General features: G+C 44.3%; 1 protein-coding gene across 1 annotated transcript in view; it reads left to right on the top strand.

The window, feature by feature from the left end:
• The window catches only part of CLASP1 (cytoplasmic linker associated protein 1), a 169543-nt gene extending 152694 nt beyond the window's left edge, over positions 1-16849 (top strand). The window contains exons 40-42 of the mRNA XM_088168262.1: positions 8514-8720; positions 10800-10916; positions 12638-16849. Of these exons, the coding sequence (XP_088024388.1) occupies positions 8514-8720; positions 10800-10916; positions 12638-12724 (411 nt within the window). The 3' untranslated portion in view covers positions 12725-16849. The remainder of the gene's footprint in view (positions 1-8513; positions 8721-10799; positions 10917-12637) is intronic.
• The last annotated feature ends 3702 nt before the right edge of the window (positions 16850-20551 follow it).

Raw genomic sequence — 20551 nt, 5'->3', positions numbered from 1 at the left:
TCAGCAAGTAGCTGCTGTGCTGCACATAGTGTGGCTTTATTTGCCACAGTTTGATTTGCTGCAATGGGACCTTTGGGTGACAGCTGTCACAGCAGGACACACTGCAGGTATATTCCTGTTTTGCCATCTGTTGCATGTGCACAGCTGTGTTAAGTAGGGGCACTGGTTCTGGATTTTTCATTCTGAGTATTTTCTGATCCTTGTGTAAATGAGACTCTCAGAACCATGATGCAGCCCAGGAAAGGCATCATCTGTCAGTAGCTGGGGGATATCAGCATTCCTGAAGTTAAGAAACGAACCTGCACTTGAGTATCCCCATGAGCTAAGCTAAATATATACCTGGGAATATGCTCTAAGTAGTTTTTGCGGTAGTTGAGTCTTGCTGATTCAGTTAAGTCTGTGAAAAATTAACTGGGAGATCATTTGGGCATGGCTCAGTTGGTCAAACTCATAGCCTAGAGCCAGAAGGTCACAAATTCTCTTCCCATGGTGGCCCTCCAGCTCACTCCCACTGCTGACTTTGCAGCACTGCTCTCTCCAGGAGGGGAGGAGGAGCTGCCCTTTGACTGGATCCCACTGAGCAGGAGATTAAATGAGGATTCACCAGTTTGTGAGTGAAGGGCACTTTCAAAGGGTAGCTGAAGAGGGAAAGGAAGTTCTGAGCAGTCTATTCTACAGCTTTCTTTCTCACTATATCAGAGCAGTATTAAAGGGAGTGGTGCACTGTCCTTAAACTACATAAAATCAAATCTTCTTCTAGACTGTAAGAACTATTTCAAGAAAAGCTGGTGTATAATTTAGTTGGGAAAGGGTTAATCTTTGTGTCAGTGATGTCCCGATAAGCTGTCACTCCAGTTTGTTGTGTTTCTGGGCTGCTTCTGCTTTGTAGCAAAGACAGAAGTGATCCTTGGTTATGATTTGATAATTTGGTGTCCAACAGGCCGTGTAAGTTAGGAGAAAATGTCTGTTTTGAGCAAGCTGTATCTATTTCAGTCTTTCTTACCTGAATTTCCCCTTCAGTACAGGGACTGCTAATTGTTCCCAGCTACTGCTCACATTTTCTGTTATATGTGACCCACAGAGACTCAATCTAAAGTGACCAAGCAAAGGGAATTTGAAGAGGAGCAGAACTGTTAAGGTTGGGTACTGTCTCCAAGAAGTCATAGTAAGAGGCAGTTCTTTGGAAATCTGGAAGGTTCGTTTGTCTGTGCAAATTTTGCTATTGTTCAGCATGGCCAGGAGACATCAAATAACAAAAACAATATCCTCCCCCTCCCCCAGCTGAGTGCTACTATCTAGTTATAGTTTTTGTTCTGCCTTTTTAACAAGAAAAGGTCTATGATTTTGTTCCAGATTACATAGTTGGAAGTATCAAAGCAGTGGTAGCATAGTTGGATATTTTGGGATGCCTGGATAATTGGCTGTTTTTCCAAGTCCAAGCAGAAGTCTTTAGACAGTTGGGTCTTTGCCATGGCTAAAAATTGTCTGCCTTCTGTTGCTGAAGGCAAGGTCTGGGATCAGCAGCACAACTGAGAGCACCACATTTTCCCCCAGAGATACTGGAGAGGAAAAGTTGGTACATGGAGTCAGAGCTGAGTCACACCTTGTTGTGAGTGCAAATGCAGGACATTGGCAAAGCACAGACCTCAGTAGCAGTTCAAAATTAATGTAACCCTAGGCTACAGACTAGATGACTCTGGGTTGCATGATTAGTTTGCATTTTTTAACTTTGTCCTGTTTTTATACTGTTTGTAGTACAACAGCCTGTTAGATGCTGTTGATTTAATGGGGTGATGTGAAGAGTCAAGCCTGCTTCAGTCACAACTGGAAACATTTAGGGGGGTTGACATGTAAATGCCTTTCACTTACTTTTGGAGTATTAGAATGTAATTGAAGTTGTGAATGATATTAAATCTTGTTGATTTTTATCAGTCTTTGTCTGGAATTATTTAGAAGAAAACCATCTTTCTGTTGCCAATTAGTTAATATTAACTCATTTGTTTCAGTGTAGTTACTCACCCATAACTAAGGAGAGATTCTGCTTGCTGACCCAATGCCACTGATATGACATTGCTTCAGATTAATGCCAGCAAAATGAGGATAATTTCTACTTACTTTTAAAACATGAATAGTTTATTGGCTTGGAAATCAGTGACAGTGAAAAATCATAGGATAGCTAAATTCCTTGCTTCTTTCTCTGGCACAAAGCCTATAGACTTATCTGATGTATGTTTTCTATGTGTAAGGAAAAGATCCTGTGCCATGTCTTAGATATTTAATTTCTGTATTTTATGGTATAGAAGGTCCATAAGCATAATTGTGATGCTTATTGTACATTATTGTACATTCTTTGTTATAACCCTCTAAAAAGAGGGAGAAGAAGAAATCAGTTACCCACTACCTGTAGATAAATTTTATTATCTTGCTGAGGTGCTTTTAGATTTGCCTCTGACACTTACATATTTTAACTGTACTCTGATGATGGTATGATCTGTGTAGGTTTCTGCGAAAAGAGAAGCACTAAATGATTGTATTCTTGAAGATTGTTACCTAGTCCATGCTGGAATTTACCAAGTGCTGCAACTGGGCAATCATTGATGTTTCATAATATATGTTTATGTGCTTTTTCTGTTTCCCAACACATTTTAAATGTTTAGTACCCAGAAGAAGCAGTCTAATCTACTTCATCTCTGAATCCTTATAAAAATCATCCTGCTTTTTCATTGCTTAGCACTCCCCATTGCTGAATCCACTTCCTGCTTTGAAACCAAGTCCATAATTGTTTGTTCCTGTCTGGATCAGACTGTAAAGCCTTCAGGGATGGGAGTTTGCCTGACTAGGTACTGGTAAACCTCCATCCCCTCCAGCTTAGATTATACAGGCTTTAAGTAACCACCTCTATATGGCAAAAATTGGCTCATAAGCCAAAAGCAAAACCTTATTCTTCTGCTTAATAAACTTCCCTGGCACTCTACATGTTTCATAATGGCTTACAAAGCCTCTAAACTTTCAGTGGGGCTTTGCCTGCACTGCCTCATCCTCTACAGCCTTCTGCAGAGACACTGTAACTAGCAGTCATGGCAAAGTACTCCAGCTAAAGCTCCTATGGGAAGCTCTCATCCAGGTGCCACAGATGCTGCTTTGCTGAGATACCTGCATGTTGTATTGATGCCCTGTGTAGCCTATGAACCTGGCATGTTCTGCCTTAGGGGAGTCAGGACATTTTTCTTTCCTTATTTGCCAGTACTTTGTGTCTCTCTAAAGCAGAAATCAAGCTATTAAAACTCGTAAGCTGGTTGCTGCAGCTGTCAGGCAGCAAGCAACATGTTAATGCATGGAGTGTAATAGTTGGGCAGAAGAAATTGAGTGGAAGAGATGGAGTCTGAGTTCTGGCTGTCTTAAGTGAACAGGATCCTATTGCTGCAGTGCACTGTGAACCAGGTAAACCAGTGGGAATTGTAATCTAAAGTTTGTCCAGCAAATTTTGTAGAATTTTGATGAATCCAATGTGCTTTTCTATTAGAAGGCAAGGATCTGTGACAGGTCACTGTCTTGATCACACTAATACTGCACATCAGCATATCCTCTCCCACTGAAATTGGGAAGCAATTCCCATGCATATTTCTGGGACTGCCTGACCTGTTACTTTGAAGTTTACTCCTTAGTAACATCAAGGAAGACACTGCTAGAGGTGAATGGCTTTCTGTGTGCTACACCTCGCTGGCTTTGTGCATGTGAATATGGCTCCTTCCCTAAAGAAATCTGCATGGAGGTATAAACACTTCCGTGACACTCACTAGAAAGGTCTTAACACATCACAGATGCCTTTCAAGAAGCCCACCAGCACACAGAGCTTATGTTATGCCAGCAAAAGTCAGGCTGAATCTAGTTTCCAGTGTGTAGAGTATAAGGTAAGCCTTTGGAAAGGAGAAAAACCTGCTGCTTTAAGGCCAAGAGCTATCTCTTAGATCTGCATTCCAGGGCTACCTGCCCCGTGTTGAATGATGTCAAACTATCCAGTTCAAGCTATGGTTTGCTCTAAGCTTTTACTGAGAGGTAGAATCATGTTTGTGACATGCCTTACACACAGCTTAGTGTCTGTGCTTTTAAAGAACTGCAGGCTCTCTGTAGTCTCGCACATCTTGCTTCATAGCCACCCTTTTGAACCTGCTGCTTCCAGCTGCCATCATCATTTGATGGCTTTTCTGCTTTTCTTTTGTATCTCTGAGATTCCTAAGAATAATTATACTAGGTCAGACAAAAACTTTGCTTCACTTGATACCCTACCTGATTGACTAGCAAGAAGCAAGTATACAGTGATACTTCCCTGTGGATGTTCTTCCTCCTTCTAGCTGTCTTAAAGCCTTTCTGTGTGAATGGTTCTGCCTGCCTACCTGTGTGTGTTGGCTTTTTTTTTTCCTTTGGTTAGCTTGTCTAACTTCTAATCCTCTTGTGACAGCAAGCTCCTCAGTCTGAGCACGTAGCAAACAGCACCCTTTCATTTTCTTGGGCTTAAAGAATAGATTACACAAATACTACTTATTGAGGTGTCACTGCTTCTACGAGCCTTTCCTGACACTTCCCAATGTGTATCTGTTGATCTTGCCTTCAAAGCTGGGACAAAGACCTGTTCCTTGATCTTGTTTATTCATTTCTCCCGCTCCTTTTAAGGTTGTTTCACTCTGCTGGTCAGGTTAAAGCCCTGATTAAAAAAGATATTTGATTTTGTGATATTGTAAGGTATGTACAATTTGCAAGGCACAAGCTTTGTGCCTCATGGCAAAATGTCTTTGCTAAAGTCTATTACAATTGCATGTTCTTGTTGCCAAATGACCTGGAAGGTTGCATCTTTTGATAATTCATTTCCCTCTGTTGGGAAATGCTGCTGATTTCTCTGGCAGTGCCAGGTGAGTGGAACTGAGCTGGTTGGGTAAATACTGAGTGCTCCTCATGGGATGTAGAGTCTGGGTGGCTGAATGTTTTGTTTTGCCAAAGCCAGGAGGAAGGACACGGCTGGTACTTGCATTGCAAATTGGTGGCATTTGGCTTCCTTTGCCAGCAGGGATGTGTTTTTCTCTTTAGCTCACCATTAACTGGTATTGCCCTACCCCTTCCTACATCCTGTCACCTGCCAGTGCTTCCCAGGGAGCCAGGAGCTGGTTACCTGCAGAGGCTCTCATCCAAACAAGCATGTAAGCACATGCTGGAATCTCGTTGATGTCAGTGAGACTTGAGCATGTTATTAAAGTTAATCACACACTCAGGGGGTTTGCTGAAGTGTGGCTGAGATGCATGCATTGTCTGCCAGATGTGCTCGTGGGAGGCTTGGAAGTGTCCCTGGTGTTGTCACATTTACAAGCTCCTACCAGGCTGGACATGTGTAATGCATCCTCCTGTGTTTGAGGGGGAGGCCCTGCAGGGACAAGGGATGTGAAGTAGCCAGCCACTGCCTAAATGTAGCCACATCCATGCCAGAGCTGGGCAGCAGTGATGAAAGCAGGACTGTCAGGGACATAATTCCTGTACCTTCACAGCTTTCCTTGCTCTCTCACCTTCTGATGGGCAAAATGTGTGTGACCTTTGTTGCTTTTGAAATCTTGCTTATTTTGTGAAAAATTACTACTGTATTTTAATACTCCTTGTGCTTGGATTTGGTTAATAGGCCTTTTGTCTTATACACTTGCTTCGTACCTTCACCTTAATATGCATAGTAAATTGTGCAAGCAGGATATGGAACTGAAACCCAGATAGAATATTCATTAAATTTTTCACCTACTGCTTTTTTTTAAATGGTAGTGTGTTTGAGATCAGAGTCGAGCCATAGGTTTATACTATAGTATTGTTGCTTTTTTCTCAAGGAAGGAAGGATACCAAGAGGATGTAAGGTTTAAAAATTTTTTTACAATTTTCTTTTAGTGTGTTATGATATATATGCAAGCTTTTCTTTCTGAGAGTTTCTGAAAAGACTTCCCAACAGTGTTTGGCATTGCTGCAGAACAAAATCCCAAGTAGTCTGTGTTCAAATAGTAATATTTGAGTTTTTTCAGCTAGTGGCTTGCTAGTGAATAGTTAAATTGATGATAAAGTATCAGGGCCCTCTGTAGGTTCATGGTTTCCATCATTTGTGGAAAGCAGACGTCAGAAGCTGCAGTGCCAGGAAGTGGATTCCTTCAGAGACCTTCTGGGAGCTCCTGACTTAATCCACTCCAGAAATTCCACTCTGTGCTATCAAAGCCTGGCATTAGATTTCCCTTAAGTACTTGGGGTGTTTCTCTTCTTTCCCAACAAAATCCCACACTGCTGGCTCCTGAGCTAGTACTAACTTATGTGGAGAAATAGTAACTTTCATGCTTCTCATGTGTGAAATTGAAGAGAAATTAGCAAAGAAATAGGTGGAAGAGGGAAAACTTGCTGTAAGTGGGAAAGCAAGCATTCTGTTCTGCATGGCTACTCATTCACAGATCTTTCAGGAAGAAATTTTTTAAATATTGATCACATTGTGGATTGTCATTCATTTTGGAATATGTTTTAATGCTATAATTAAATGCTGAGAAAGGCCTGAAGTAAATGGAGCACTTGAATAGTTTTACTTCTGTAAATAGGGCACTGGTACAGAAGCTGTCCAAAATCTCAGGTCGATTCACCATCTTGTCCATTTCTTGCCTGCATGCAATATTTGTGTTGTGTGAGGTGTCTGAGATCACATTCACTGTTGGATCTGCCTTAGACAAGACAATGCCAAAAGCCAAGTGGATGAGTTCTGCTGCTTCCTGGGAATACAGGTGTCTTGTGCCATTCCTGTTTCAGGGAGGTAGCTGTCAGCATGAGTGGAAGATAAATGTTGGCAGCATGGCTATGATACCGTGACTGTGGTTGAAACAGGCTTCGTAGGTGGAGATGATCCCTTCTGGTCACTATTGCTGTTATCTTAAAAGTCAATTAAACCTTGTGATTTGTAGTCCATGGACTAAGATAAGCTTCCAGCTACTCATTGTTCATGCATTATCCACAGTAGTTGCTTAAAAATAATGCAAGCTCACCTTCTTTTGAGGCTTTGATAGAGCTACATCTGTCAATAGGTTGCCTTACTCAAATAGAAATCCCCGAGTTTGATGCCATCACAGTGTGTGGGAGAGGAGAACAAGGCAGATTCAGCAGCCATGGCTTCAGTCTGGGACATTTTCTGGGTTGTCTGGGACAGATTTCCTACTGCTGGTTTCATAGAGTTGACTTCAAACAACCCCAGGTAGTTCAGTTTAGAAGGTAGAGAACTGGTGCTGGGCTCCCACACAACCAGGAAAGAGGGGTGCTTTAATGTTCCTGGGCTCAGTTGGGGACTCTTCTGAGACTAAGAAGATGGCAAACATGAGGATTTGTGAATGCTTCTTTCTTCTTAAAGTTGAGGTATTAGATTTAAGTCTGCCCATGGGAGCATCTCTGTCTATTCAGGATTTACCCTCCCCTCAAAGTAAGCCCTGAGAAGAGGAGAGTGAGAAAAGATGGGAAAAAGCATCCTCCATCTTTTGTGTTGTAACGAGAACATGAGGAGTAAAGAGTGTGTTATTTGTGGCCAGGAAGAGTGCAGCCAAGAGGAAGCTTCGTTTTGTTGCCTGGCAATTAGCACAGACACTTGAAAAAAGAAAACCTGCCTTCCCATCCTGTTCTTTTTTATCCAATTACTGCAGAATGTAAAATTAATAAATTCTCTTGGGAGGAGAGACCAGATTTGGGTCTTTCTTCTTTGAACTACCTGTCCTACCTGCTGGGGAAGAGTGAAAGTTGTGAATCTGCTTTCTCCTAGGGTAGAGTTGAGTTTAGCATCCTCCTTGCTTTGTGTGACTGCTTTACAGTGTGGACTTGTTGCAAAGGGTGGGTGCTGCTGCTGTTTCCACTTGTTCTTCCTCCCATTTTGTGTGGTGATCCCAGTGCTGCTTTGATGGGTTAGATGTGCTGAGAGCAGAGCTGCCTGGTCAGGGACACCCTAGAGCCCATTTGTGTCTGTCCTGGATTTGACTGCAGCATAGTTCAGCTGGGAAGGGGCAGGACACAGCTGCCATGGGTGTCCCAGCATGGGCATGGAGCACTCAGTACTGAATGCACACTGAAATCTGCAACAGGGCCATTCGTGTAATGGTTAAGGAGATACATTTTGTGTAAATCTTAGCTGGTGGCTTTAGGTTCTTTGACAGTGGCTGGAGAGATGTCATCCTCTGGCTTCTCCTGGGATGGGAGTGCCTGTCTGTCTTGCATAACAGATCATTTTTTCAAACTAGCCACAACTGACACAGTTACATTAGGCAGGAAGGACTTCTTGCCACTGGCTGAAACAAAGATGTCACTGGAGACAAAGGATGTCAAGTCTCAGAGTCAGTTGCCCCTCAACAGAGCTGCCTGTGGATCTGTTAATGAGCATCCCCAAGTATTTCCTGGCAGTCACTCCTAGCACACAGCAGTGGTGTTGGCTGTCAAGTGTGACCTCATTAACATAAGGGTTTGCTCTACTTTCATTTCAGGTTGTCAGAGCTGCTGAAGAAGCTGCTTCCACCCTGGCGAGTTCCATCCACCCCGAGCAGTGCATCAAGGTGCTTTGCCCCATCATTCAGACTGCAGATTATCCAATTAACTTAGCTGCCATCAAAATGCAAACAAAAGTCATCGAGAGGATTTCCAAGGAATCGTTGCATCAGCTCCTACCTGATATCATTCCTGGGTTGTTACAGGTACAGAATCCCATGTTATTGCTCCTGAGCACAAGCCACCATTAGTTTATCCGTGCCCTGAGGAAGGGAGGACTGATAGATCCTTTGGGGCCAGATTTTGGTAAATGAAGCCATTTAATTTTTGGTAAAAGAAAATTTTTATATGAGTTTTTGATCCTTTTAGTGTTAAGGAAATGAAGACTCAGGTTCTTACATGGATGTTCCACAATTGGATGCCTTTTTCTGACTCCCAAATAAGCCAGTAGCAGCCATGCAATAAATTTGAGGGTAGGAGTTAGCCACATTTTACACTGTCTCTGTACATCTTGTAGTCCCCTTTAATTCCCCTTTAATTCTGCTGAGCTGTTCTGTGCTTTGATGGTACTTTGCACTTGAATTTGAATCCCAGCAGGCAGGTTGCTCCTTTCCTCTTTTCTCTCTGAAATTAGGACCAAACTACTTGCTGACTTCATTCAGCCTCTTTCATAACCCTCTCGGGCTGGGTGGGGAGCTGTGTTTTTGCCAGTGCTAAGGCTTGGTTGTACACTGTGGATTTAGCTTTGAGTGCTGGCTGTAGCAGTGTTGTCTTTTGGTCCCCTGCACAAGCAGCTGCAAACAAGAAGGAAATACATGAAGTAGCAGTGAGGGAGGAGAGAAAATACGTATGTTTACTGGGGAGACACTGACAAGAACAGATCAGTTAAAGGGGGAGATGTGTTTGGGTGGCTAAGACTTCCATGGAGAACTGGAATAAAGAGGCCTCCTCATTGTGAGCATAAAATGTTGGAAGGACATGAGCAAAGTCAGAAATTCCCCTTATGCATTCTGGCATTCATTCCAACTTTGTAGCGTCAGCTCTTGCAATTCTTAAATCTCAGCTTCTGGGAATTGGACAATTCTGTATTCATCTAAACTTTTGTTGTAAAATGGTTTTAGCCATCATTGTTGGAGACAACAATCTGAGCAGCAAAGCTTTGATGCACTGGAAAAGTCTGAGAGCAGTATGCCTTTAAACAGGCAGTTTTATTTGTCTTCTTTAATTACTTTAAATGGTTCTTGTTTCAGAGCCTAGTTTGCCTGAGATATTTCCTTACCTTAGAAACTCAGTGATCTAAGGAATTTACTCCTTACATTTGGGAAGTATTTTGGGATCCTGTCTGAAGGACTGTGTGTGGGGAGAATCACCTTTGTGCTTGTTCACCACATGGAGGGTCCTGGCAGAGTGGTAAGGAGGCGAAGTGTGTCAGCAGCAGTGTGGGCACAAGTGTGCAACTCAACAGCCTGGAGCAGGCTCTCCATAAACAGATGGGAACTCCATGGAAGAGCAGGGCTTGGCAGGGGAGACTTGTGGTGCTTGCCCTGGTCCTGATGAGGAGGCTTCGAGCTCACCTGCTTTCCTAGCTCAGTGTTTTGTGGGATTTCTGTCATTTTTGGCTATGCAGCTGGAACAGCCCCAGCTGTGCTGCATCCCTCCTCTGGCTTTCCCGGCAGAGGTCACCCTGCATCCGGAGGAGCCAGCATCCCTCAGGCTGAAGTTATGTCTGCCTTTCTCATGGGCTGGGATAGCTGCTGAGTGATGCATTTCTGCATCCGTTTGGGACTGGTGTCCATAGCTGCTGAGTGGCCTGCTGGCTACTTTGAGCTCTGGCCAAGCTGCTGGAGATCAGCACATGTTCAGGGGGCTTTCAGCATGTTCTTTCCTGTGGTATTTCCTACTCGATAGGTAAGCTGCCCTCCAAAGAGTCCTGACTGGTCAGGATAGTTCGTGGTCATCTGAACTGCACAGAGAAGTGTGTGTGTATCTGATGGAGTCCTAAGTTCATGTTAAGAAACCGTGTGTTGTTATCTAATGCTATAAATAACTAGATATTAATAGCTTACAATATGATAGTAATAAGTAATAACAAAAGGAACAGATAGGGTGATTGCATTCTCTTGCTCTTGGAGTATTCAGGTTGCAAACTGTTATGTTAAGCAAGGGGATTTTTTTATTGATCTCTTAGGTCAGCTGCATTTGGAAAATGTGCATCAGCTCTGTATTGCTCAGGAAGGGTGTTGGGGAGTGCTGTTTGTCTTCTGACCTTCTCCTCTCATTTCCAGGGTTATGATAACACAGAGAGCAGTGTCCGAAAAGCCAGTGTATTTTGCCTAGTGGCTATTTATTCAGTAATTGGAGAAGAACTGAAACCTCATCTCGCACAACTCACAGGAAGCAAGGTACAAGAGTAATGTGTCTCTGGTGTTTTTGGAATGCAAGCCATTCTGCTGGCTATTACTAGCAGCAAGACCAGTGGCTTCAGTGTAGCTCTGGGTCAAGTTCCCTGAAGTGTATTAAATCCTGTCTCACCCTGACAAATGCCAGTGAAGCAGCACCACACTTTGTCAGCAGTGTGAGCATTTGAAATCCCACTTAGAAAATTTTAATGGTGTTTGAAGATTGGTTTCATGATACATTTGATGTTGTATAACTGCAAGCTGCCTCTGAGCAGGTCCTTTTCCAGCCAGGTTACATCCAGAGGTGATTGTGCAGTGAGCTGGCTCAGCTGGCTGCTCTGGCTGAAAACCAGATCTGCAATACAAATTAAATAGCTTTTAGTCTGCTCTGTGGCCACACAGGCATCCTCATGCAGAGAGTGGTGGGAATACGTGGAGATGGTGGGAGAGCAGGTCCTCTCAGCAGCAAATTGTGATTAGGGCTGGTAGCAATGCAGGTAAAACTTCACTCAATAGCAGGGCACATGTGTTCCTTTCCTTCATTTAAGCAAGCTTAAATCACCCTTCAAAAGACTTTGTACCCTGAGGTCAGACTAGCTGCAAAACTCAAATTCTGATCTGATGCTGCAAGTGAAACCAAGCCCTTAATTCAACTCAGTCCTTCAGATAAGAATTTCATGTGTTTGATTGCTTTTCAGAGCTGCATAACAAGCCACCACAATTTTTTCTGCTATTTTAAGTCTTCATACCCAAGATTTCTATGCAAGAAATTTTAAGTTTAATTCTGCAGTTCTTGTTTCTAAATAGATCTGTGCATATGAATAGCTACTTAGTTCAGAGGGCTTCATTCTGTCATTTTGAAGTCTGTAATTTCTTTCTTGGGTAAGGAAGTGTGGTGTAGGCCAAAACAATCTGAGACTAAACACTTTATTTCTGTCTTGTCTTGTCACTTAACAAATTACAATTGTGCCTCCAAATTGCTCTGCAAAGAGACAGCTATGTGTGCTGAGGTTTACCTCTTTATATTTGGGATGTTAGGAAATTCCCCTATAAAATGTTGTAGAGGCTTTACTATTCCAGTCTCCTCAGTGCCACAGACATAGTCCACCACATCACTAATTATAAACATGTAAGTAATTCTTCTGGGTTTATGCAGACTGCCTGTTCAAAGTTAAATGTAAACATAAGTCACTAGAGGATCTGGAGTTAAGGTGGCAAGAAGGAAAAAAAAAGCAAATCCATGCAAGGGAAGTAGTCATAACAATTGCAGTTGCACTAGATGTACCGTGTTAGTGAAGATGTGATGTCATTGAAAAACAACATTTTATAAAACAGGGAAAGTTCAGTGTGTTTCCTAGGAGGGGGACCCATGGCTCTTGGATCACCAGTGTGCCTGCAGCCCTACTGACCCCTGTGGGAATCCTGCTTGACCTTTCCTGGCTGCAAGGATTGAGGTCTATGAACTACTGGCTGCTGAAGTGAAATGCAAGAGGCTTTTCTAAATACCATTAAGTCTGTCTGTAGCTTCAGTGGGACTGGGCATAGCCCTTTGTCTCTGTTCTGAAATATGGACAGTTTTCTTGCTTTTCCTCCAGAGTGCCCAGTGTCAGCTCACCCCAAAATGAGCTCACCACAGAATGCGAGTTTTTTGACACTAGCAGTCAGCTTTTCCCTGCCTGTTTTTTTTCTGGTATCTTCTCCTGATATTTCTTTCTTTCTTTCAGATGAAGCTACTAAACTTGTATATCAAGAGGGCACAGACCACCAACAGCAACAGCAGCTCCTCTTCAGATGTTTCAACGCACAGTTAATGGAGATCTGTGGACAAATGTGTAGACTTAGAAGCAATCAACGGTGCCTCTCAGAGACCTTTCTGCTACTCTTCACTGGCGCGCTCCATCAGCTTAAGGAGGCCATGCAGATATTTATTGCAATCAGTATTTTAGTCCCTTAAAAGCTTTTATGTAGAATCTTACTGGTATTGAATGTAAAGGAAGCAAGGTCTGTGTCGCAGTCTTCATTAAAAGTGAACATCAGAAAGCCATACTTAAACATATTTGTATAGCCTGCTGAAATCTCAGAAATATGTTTAGGTTAGCATTCTAACACTGAGTCCAAGAACCTGGACACAGGTAAAAGTCAAACAAATCTTGTTGGTTTAGTTCATACCCAGTTTTGATTTCTGTGTGCTAGTTACCTGCCCTCTCCCTCCACCCATTCTGGCTGGGTTCTCCTCTTCTTTCAAGTCTTGTGTTCCTGTTTTGTACTCTCTGTCACAGCTTGCCTAACTTCCAGGGCTCTCCATGGGGAGGTCTTTGCAGGTGTGGCTGTGATTCCAGCCTCAGATGCTTTAATATTGAGAGATGCCAAGTGAGTAATGAAAACGTAGGTTCTTTTTAAACATCTGAGTTTTGTACATAGTTCTGACAGACTCCAGATGGGCTGATCTCTCTCTAACTGCTCTCCAGCCAGCTGTGCTGTCCATAAAAGCTGGGTTCTTGCTCTTTTCATTGACTTTGTAAATACTTCTCCCCTCTCAACCCATTTGGCTCTTTCATATGTTCAAAAGACTCTTCAGGTTACCTGTTACTCCCCAAAGGGAACCTGAGACCCATTTCTGGGACCGACGTCTGCAATTAGGATGGTGGAGTTAGGTGGGTGGGATTGGGTTAGGCTCTGAGTGTGTCAGTGGGTGGGCAGTGGGAGCTGGCAGAGCTGTACTTCAGTGCCAGCTGTTTTTCTTGAAATCTGTAGCATCAAAGGGCTGATCTGCTGCTCTGACTGACCCACTGATGCTGGATGGCTTTGTCCCCATAATTCCTTTTAGCTTTGGTCAAAATGTTTATCCCAGAGGACAGAAAGGGTATCTGAATCTGAACAGAACTACCACATGGAAGCACCTCTGAGCCAGCTGAAACAGTGCTGGTTGCCTGCCACAGCCCCTCCTGTTCCTCAAGACCCTGTAGTGCTGTTACCTGCCTTTAGAAGCCTCCTTTGTGCTATCTCAATGCACAAGTCTGCTGAATGCTCTGCATTTTAGAAGAGTGGTGGTCCCTCACTGAGCACTGCTGACAGCAGGGTGCTCTGGATGAGGGTGCAGCAGGGAAGGTCCTTTTGCAGCCTAATGACACAGACCAGGTCAGAGGCAAGCCAGCAGCAATCAAATACCCTATGGCACAGCCCCTCCCTGAACAGAGACCCTTCTTTTTCAAAGGGGGAGCTCCCCCTGGCTCTGCCTGTAACCACGGAAGGCAAGAGGTTGCTAATTAATTAACGTGCTATGTTTGGCCCTGGGCTGGATCCTGGCTGATGGGCATGCCTACCCCAAACCTGCCATGGATCACAGCTGAGGTTTTGCTCCCAGCACCAGTGATGCAAGAGGATGATGGACTTGCAGCTTATGGCTGCAGCTGTGGTGATGGATGTGTGCTCCCTGGCTGCTCCCAGTGCCCTGGAGTCTCTTCCACTTCCTCCATCTCCACTTTAGGGAGCTGAAAGAGCACCTTGGGAACATACTGAGAACATGAGACTCTTACTGAACACTGACTCTTACTAAAGCCCCTTCTCTCAATTATCCCTGAGGAGCTACGCTGGGACCTGGCACTTGAGGCCAGCTTTTCTCCCAATCCTCATCTCAGGAGGGATTTGGGCTGGTGGGGGACTGTGTGGCACTGGGCTGCAAAGCTTGTTGGTCCCTTTATCTGCTTCTGGTACATAGGTGTGCAGGCTTTTGCTGGCTGCAGGGTTAGTTCCCTCATCTTTCCCAACCAGTAATGCTATGGCAGGAAAAACTCTGTGCTTTCCTGGGATGTGGGATTCCCCCAGAGTTTTTGTGCAGGCTCAAAAAAGCCATCCTCACTAAAGGGGGGGATTGGCTGCTCCAGGATTTGTGTCTGCCTTGCCGTGGACCATCTATTTTCCACATCTTTCTGTATGCTTGTTAGAATGCTCTTTTTAAATTTTTTTGAATGCTTCAAATTTGATTTTAACACGAATTTATTTTTCCTTTTGAGGAAATACTCAGTTGACTTGTTGGCAGCAGTTAAGCTGTCCTGTTTGAATTTTTAGTGGCAAGCTAGTTTTTTGGGGGGGGCATTGGTTTTTCGTTTTTTGTTTGTTTGGGTTTTTTGTTTTTTGTTTTGTTTGGTTGGGTTTGGGGGTTTTTTTAAGGGTTTTTGGGGGGTTTTTTGTTTGGTTTTTTTGTGTGGTTTTTTTGGTTTGTTTGTCTTTTTGGGTTTTGTTTGTTTGTTTGTTTTTTGTGGTTTTTTTTTTCCTTGTGTTCTGAATTGCTTAGTATTTATGCCTCTCTTCCTCCCCATCTCAGCTCAGCATCTTCTGTTCCAGTTCTGGGGTTCAGAAGGTCAGCATAGCTGACCAGGTGGTCTTAGTCTCTCCCAGCTGTGATGAAGCTTGGTCTAACTTCATTTGCTGTTTGTTAGTTTTGATTTTTTTTTTTCTTTCCATTAAATGGCACACTGTAGCAAATCTCCAGGAATTGAATTCCTTCTCAAATGATTTTATACGTTTTATAAAATCCTGTTGGTATGCACTGAGAGTGAACGCACTGTACCGTCCCTGACACCTCAGTCAGGTCCTTGACAAGGCGCCTGCGGCCAGGCTGCGCTTCCCGAGGCCGTGCCACACCCGGGGCTGCCGAGGGCAGCATCAGGCCTTACTTCCTGAATCAGATTCAGTTCTGTTTGTCAACAGATGCTCATTAATGTGCTACTTAATTTCATGGCGTGAGTCGAGAACTGTCCATCCTTTGAGTACTCTAGGGTGTGTTCTACCTGTACACAGTAGGAGCATTCTGCTTAGGTATTTATAAATCATCGCGATAATGTACATAGTAGAGTTGTTTAGGATGTTGAACATGACCCAGTTTTTATTTTGTGTTTCCTTTGAAGTACTCAAAGGGCTAGCTCTGAATGTCACCTCTCTGATCTCCAGTTTTGACTTCAACAAGCTGTACAATCATCTTGTTTTCTCTTCAGCAAGCATAAAGGTCTCTCTGGCTACAAATCAGTGTCCACACACGCTTGCAGAGAAAGGTCTGCATGCTGCAGTGCCTCACTGCTCCAGTGAAGCTTGTGTTCACCTTCTCCTGGCAGTAGCCACCTACTGCAGCTGCCTTTTTTTCCTTGCTGCCCATTATGCAGGGCTTCAATTTTTCGTACATTTAAAAAGAAAAAAAAAAGAAAAAGAAAAGAAAAAAAAAAGGAAAAAAAAGTGTATTTTCTTTGCCCACCATGCTTTAAAAATCTGAATGGGAGACAACTCTCAGCAGACAGCAACTCTTGGCTGCAAGGTTGCCGAAATCTCAGATGTGGATGTTTTTTCTGCCATTGGCTGCACCAGTGCTCCGTGGGCATGGGCAAATCCTGGCTCCATCTGCCCCACAGGTCTACGTACTGTAGTTCTCATGTAGTTCAGAAATACCAAGGCATGTGGCTTTCTTAAGGTACACTATGTGTGCTTGCCTGGATTACAATACAATACGAGACTGTCTTTTTAATTGCTTATTACTAGCTTACCAATAACCTGTATAAGTAATGTAACTTGCATCTTTGTCATCAGAACCTTTTCTCCCCACCCCTTTATTTATCAAGCATAATATTACATATTAAGGGACAGAAAAATAGACCTTTGTAGTACACAGCAGGACGTTGCTAACAATGTTTTAAATGGGAAGTAAAAAAAAGCTCTGAAAAATGCCAGCCATGAGAAATAACTTTGTTGGCACCGTGTTCATGCGCATGTATTTTTTTTTCTATTTTTTCCGCTTTTGTCATGTTACATCCATATCTGTATTTATATCTTATTTGTTTCACTTTTGAGTGTATCATGGCAATTGTACAGATGTTTTTTGTTAACATTTATGTGATAGAATTTGCTAAAAAAAAATTAAAATAAAACCTTTTGAGTTTGCCCTAGAATAAGTGAAAGTTGGATTTCTTCTTGGGGGAGAAACACCACAGTAATTCACTGTCCAACACAGCTCCTTACTCCAACCTGTGCTTGTAAATTATTTGGTCTTACTTGACACTATTGTGTTTGAAAGCTGATGGTTCCAGTTCTATTTAATGTCTTTATCAGTGATCTGGATGAAGGAATCAAATGCACCCTCAGTCAGTTTACAGACAATGCCAAGTTGGGCAGGAGTGTTGCTGCTGGATGGCAGGAAGGCTCTACACATGGATCTGGACAGGCTGGATTGGTGGTCTGAGGACAACTGTAGGAGATTCAATAAGGTGAAGTGTCAAATCCTGCCCTGGGATCACAAAACCCCAGGCAGTGCCACAGAGTGGCTGGAAAGGTGCCCAGCAGAAAAGAACCCAGAGGTGCTGTTTGACAGTGACTGAACATGAGCCAGCTGTGCCCAGGTGGTCAAGGAGGCAGTGGCTCCTGGCCTGTACCAGCAATAGCGTGGCCAGCAGGAACAGGGCAGTGATTGCCCCTCTGTGCTGGGCACTGGTGAGGCTGCACCTCAAATGCTGTGGTTTGGGCCCCTCCCTACAGGAAGGACATTGAGGTGCTGGAGCGTGTCCAGAGAAGGGAAGTTGAGCTGTGGAAGGGTTTGGAGCATAAATACTACAAGTAGTGGCTGAGGAAGCTGGGGTGCTTACTTTGGAGAAGAAGGCTCAGGGGACACCTTATAGCTCTCTACAACCAGCTGAAAGAGGCTGGAGTGAGGTGCTCTCCTCCCAAAGAACAAATTATAGGAAAAGGGCCTCAGGTTTCACCAGGGGAGGTTTAGATTAGATATTAGGAAAAAAATTAATGGAAAGGGTTGTCAGGCATTGTAACAGGCTGTCCAGGGAAGTGGCTGAGTCACCATCTGTGTAGGTATTTAAAAGATGTAGATATGTCACATAGGAACATGGTTTCATCGTGGACTTGTCAGTGCTGGTTTAACAGCTGGGCTTGGTGACATTTAGGGGTCTTTTCCAACCTAAATAATTCTATGGATTTTCATGTGTTCTTTGGGATGAGAGAGCAGTGCATTGACAGAAGAGAGTTTGTTTATTGAGTGCCAGCCCATGAACCAGGAGCCAAGGACTCCTGCACAGCTCAGGGACAGAGGGAGTGGGTGCTCACCCCTTGGGGCACGCAGGATGCACAGGATGATGCTCATGGGTGTAACCCATGGAGGGACTGGGGCCACAGGGCTGCACAGAGGCAGAGCTGGGCACAAGGGAAAAGCAGGAGCTTGTTTGGGAGGGGAGGAGGGGATGGTGAAGGCAGTGTAAACCAGACCGAGCTAACGCGGGGCTGGCGGGATTACAGGGTGCCAGGGAAGCTGCTCACAAACACATCGGGGACAAAGCAGCCCTCCAGAGCTGAGGGGTAATGAGTAATTAATGAAGAGAAGGATGAAATTCATAATGACTCAAAAATGTCCGAGATAATGAAGTCCTTTTCTTTAAATCCACCTTTAACAAGAAAGCTAAGGGAAAGGATTTAGATCAATTAAGAAGTAAAGAAAGGCAATCTTGTAAAAATAGCTATTGACACAAGCAAGCGGGGGAACAGCTGGAAAGTCTTGCCATGGCAATGAATGAAACAACTGTGTATGGTATAAAGACACCCAAAAGTGACAGCAGGTAGAGTAACAGCCAAGAGGGAGCTTCAGAATACATTTAACAAATCACTGCAAGTGTGGCAGGGGGCTGGTGAAGTGTCTGAGCTCTGGGGAGACGATGGTGAGGAGCAGCAAGGAGCAGGGGTCACAGTGCACTCCTGTGGGATGCAGCAGCCCTGTGTGAGCATCAGCAACCACTCCTGGGCAAGGGATATGCAGTGGCCCTCAAAGGGAAGGCCCCCATTATCTTCAAACTTACCAAAGCCTGCGGGAGACAAAAGAGGCTGGAAACACTGGAACTGTCCCTAAAACATTTACATTACCTCCCTCTTAGAGGAAATATTTTTGTCTCTCTCTGTCTGCCATGCAGCAGGATACTTGGGATATTCTTTTCCTTGTCCTGGTGACGCAACTTTTTAACAACCATAACCCCACCTCTCTCCTCACTGCCTTGCTGAGGAATAACCCCTGTAAGCTCCATTGTGCCTGGACCTGTCTCTGCCCCCTCTCTGCACCCCCCAGATGCTCTGGTGCAGGGTTCTGCTTCCCCTTGTGCCAAAATGCTTTCTCATGGCACAGGCTGGGCGGGCTCAGCATCTCTGGGTGGGTTGGTGCTTGGGACCCTGTCACAGGGGCAGTTTCTTGACTGCCGGTCTATAAATAGGAGCTGGGTTTCTAATCTGCTTGCCACTTGTTTCCACTCCCTACCAGTTTTTTCCTGCTTTTTCCTGCAAGGAGGTACCTGCAACTGCTAGTTTGCAGCCCTGCAGACACTGCTGGGAGAGGAAGAGAAGCAGCTGAGTCCTGCCCAACCAGACTCATGTGTCAGTCCTACTCCAACCCATGAAAAGAAAAGAAAAGAAAAGAAAAGAAAAGAAAAGAAAAGAAAAGAAAAGAAAAGAAAAGAAAAGAAAAGAAAAGAGAAAACGAAGCCCTGCCCTGGGAGGGACTCCAGGATCCTGGTTTGTCCTGAGAGTCCCCAGTCCAGTATGACTCCCTGCCTTGCGCCTCCAGAGGTGCTTCATCCCCTTTTGGGACAGGTGAAGCCCTGATTCAAGCACTGCAAGCTGATGTGGTAGACCTGGTTCAGCTCCCTGGGTGAAAAATCCCTCTTGGTGGAGAGGGAGAAGGGAGTAGGGCTGATAGCATTTTTGGTCTCTTTGCAAGTCTCCAATCTGCTGGCTACCCCCAAGCCTGCATGCCCTGCCCTATCTCCTCCATCTCTCCAACAACGAGAACAAGTCCATCCCTGCTGAGCAACAGGCTGTAAATCCTTGTGAGGACTTGCTGGAAGAAGGGACTGGGGGGGGTTGCAGAGAAGGTCTGTGAAGAAAAGCTGGCTTCCCACTGGGATGGGGAAGACATGGGCAGGTTGGAAGGAGGCCAGAGATTAGCAAGGACATCATGACTCCCAGCGAGCTTGACCCGGGTTGGATAACAGGCAACAAAAAGGGCTCAGGGAGACATGAGAGCAGCCTTCAAATATGTAAGAGGCAAATGCACAGGAGGGTTAATCTCTTCTCTGGATAGGGCAAGACATTTTGGGCTTAGCAAGAAAAATTTAGATGAGGAAAACATAACAGAGTATTAAAATTAACTCATTTCCAGGCATAATTTTACAAAGAGATGGTGTGATCAAGCACGTGAAGGAACAGAATCCTTCTGTTGTTTTGACCTGTTGCATGTAAGTCCACTTAAACCTGAAACCTCAGCTTGGACGAGCTTTCCTGTTGATGGACAAGGAATAGACTGGAGGAGAATTGGCGAAAAAAGTGGGGCAGTTCATTGCATCTCCTCCTGAGCAGGGTCTACACTGGGTCAGGTGCATGTCCCGGGGCCTTTCCCTGTGTGCCCACCTTGAGCTTCATTGCTGCCAACACATGGACACTTTCCAAGGCTGCTGACTCACTGAAATGGAAATGTTCTCCCAAAAAATGCTGAGGTTGATAAAACTGCTAAGGGATCCTGCTGGCTTCCCTGACAGCTTGGCTCCGTGCCCTGCATTTGGAGTAGCTGCCGGGAGGGAGGTTAGTCTTGGCAGCCAAAGAAATGTGAT

Source organism: Sturnus vulgaris, chromosome 7 (assembly GCF_052056855.1).
Source record: "Sturnus vulgaris isolate bStuVul1 chromosome 7, bStuVul1.hap1, whole genome shotgun sequence".
Lineage (NCBI taxonomy): Eukaryota > Metazoa > Chordata > Aves > Passeriformes > Sturnidae > Sturnus > Sturnus vulgaris.
The sequence above is the reverse complement of the archived record's forward strand: the minus strand, read 5'-3'. Positions and strand labels throughout refer to the sequence as shown.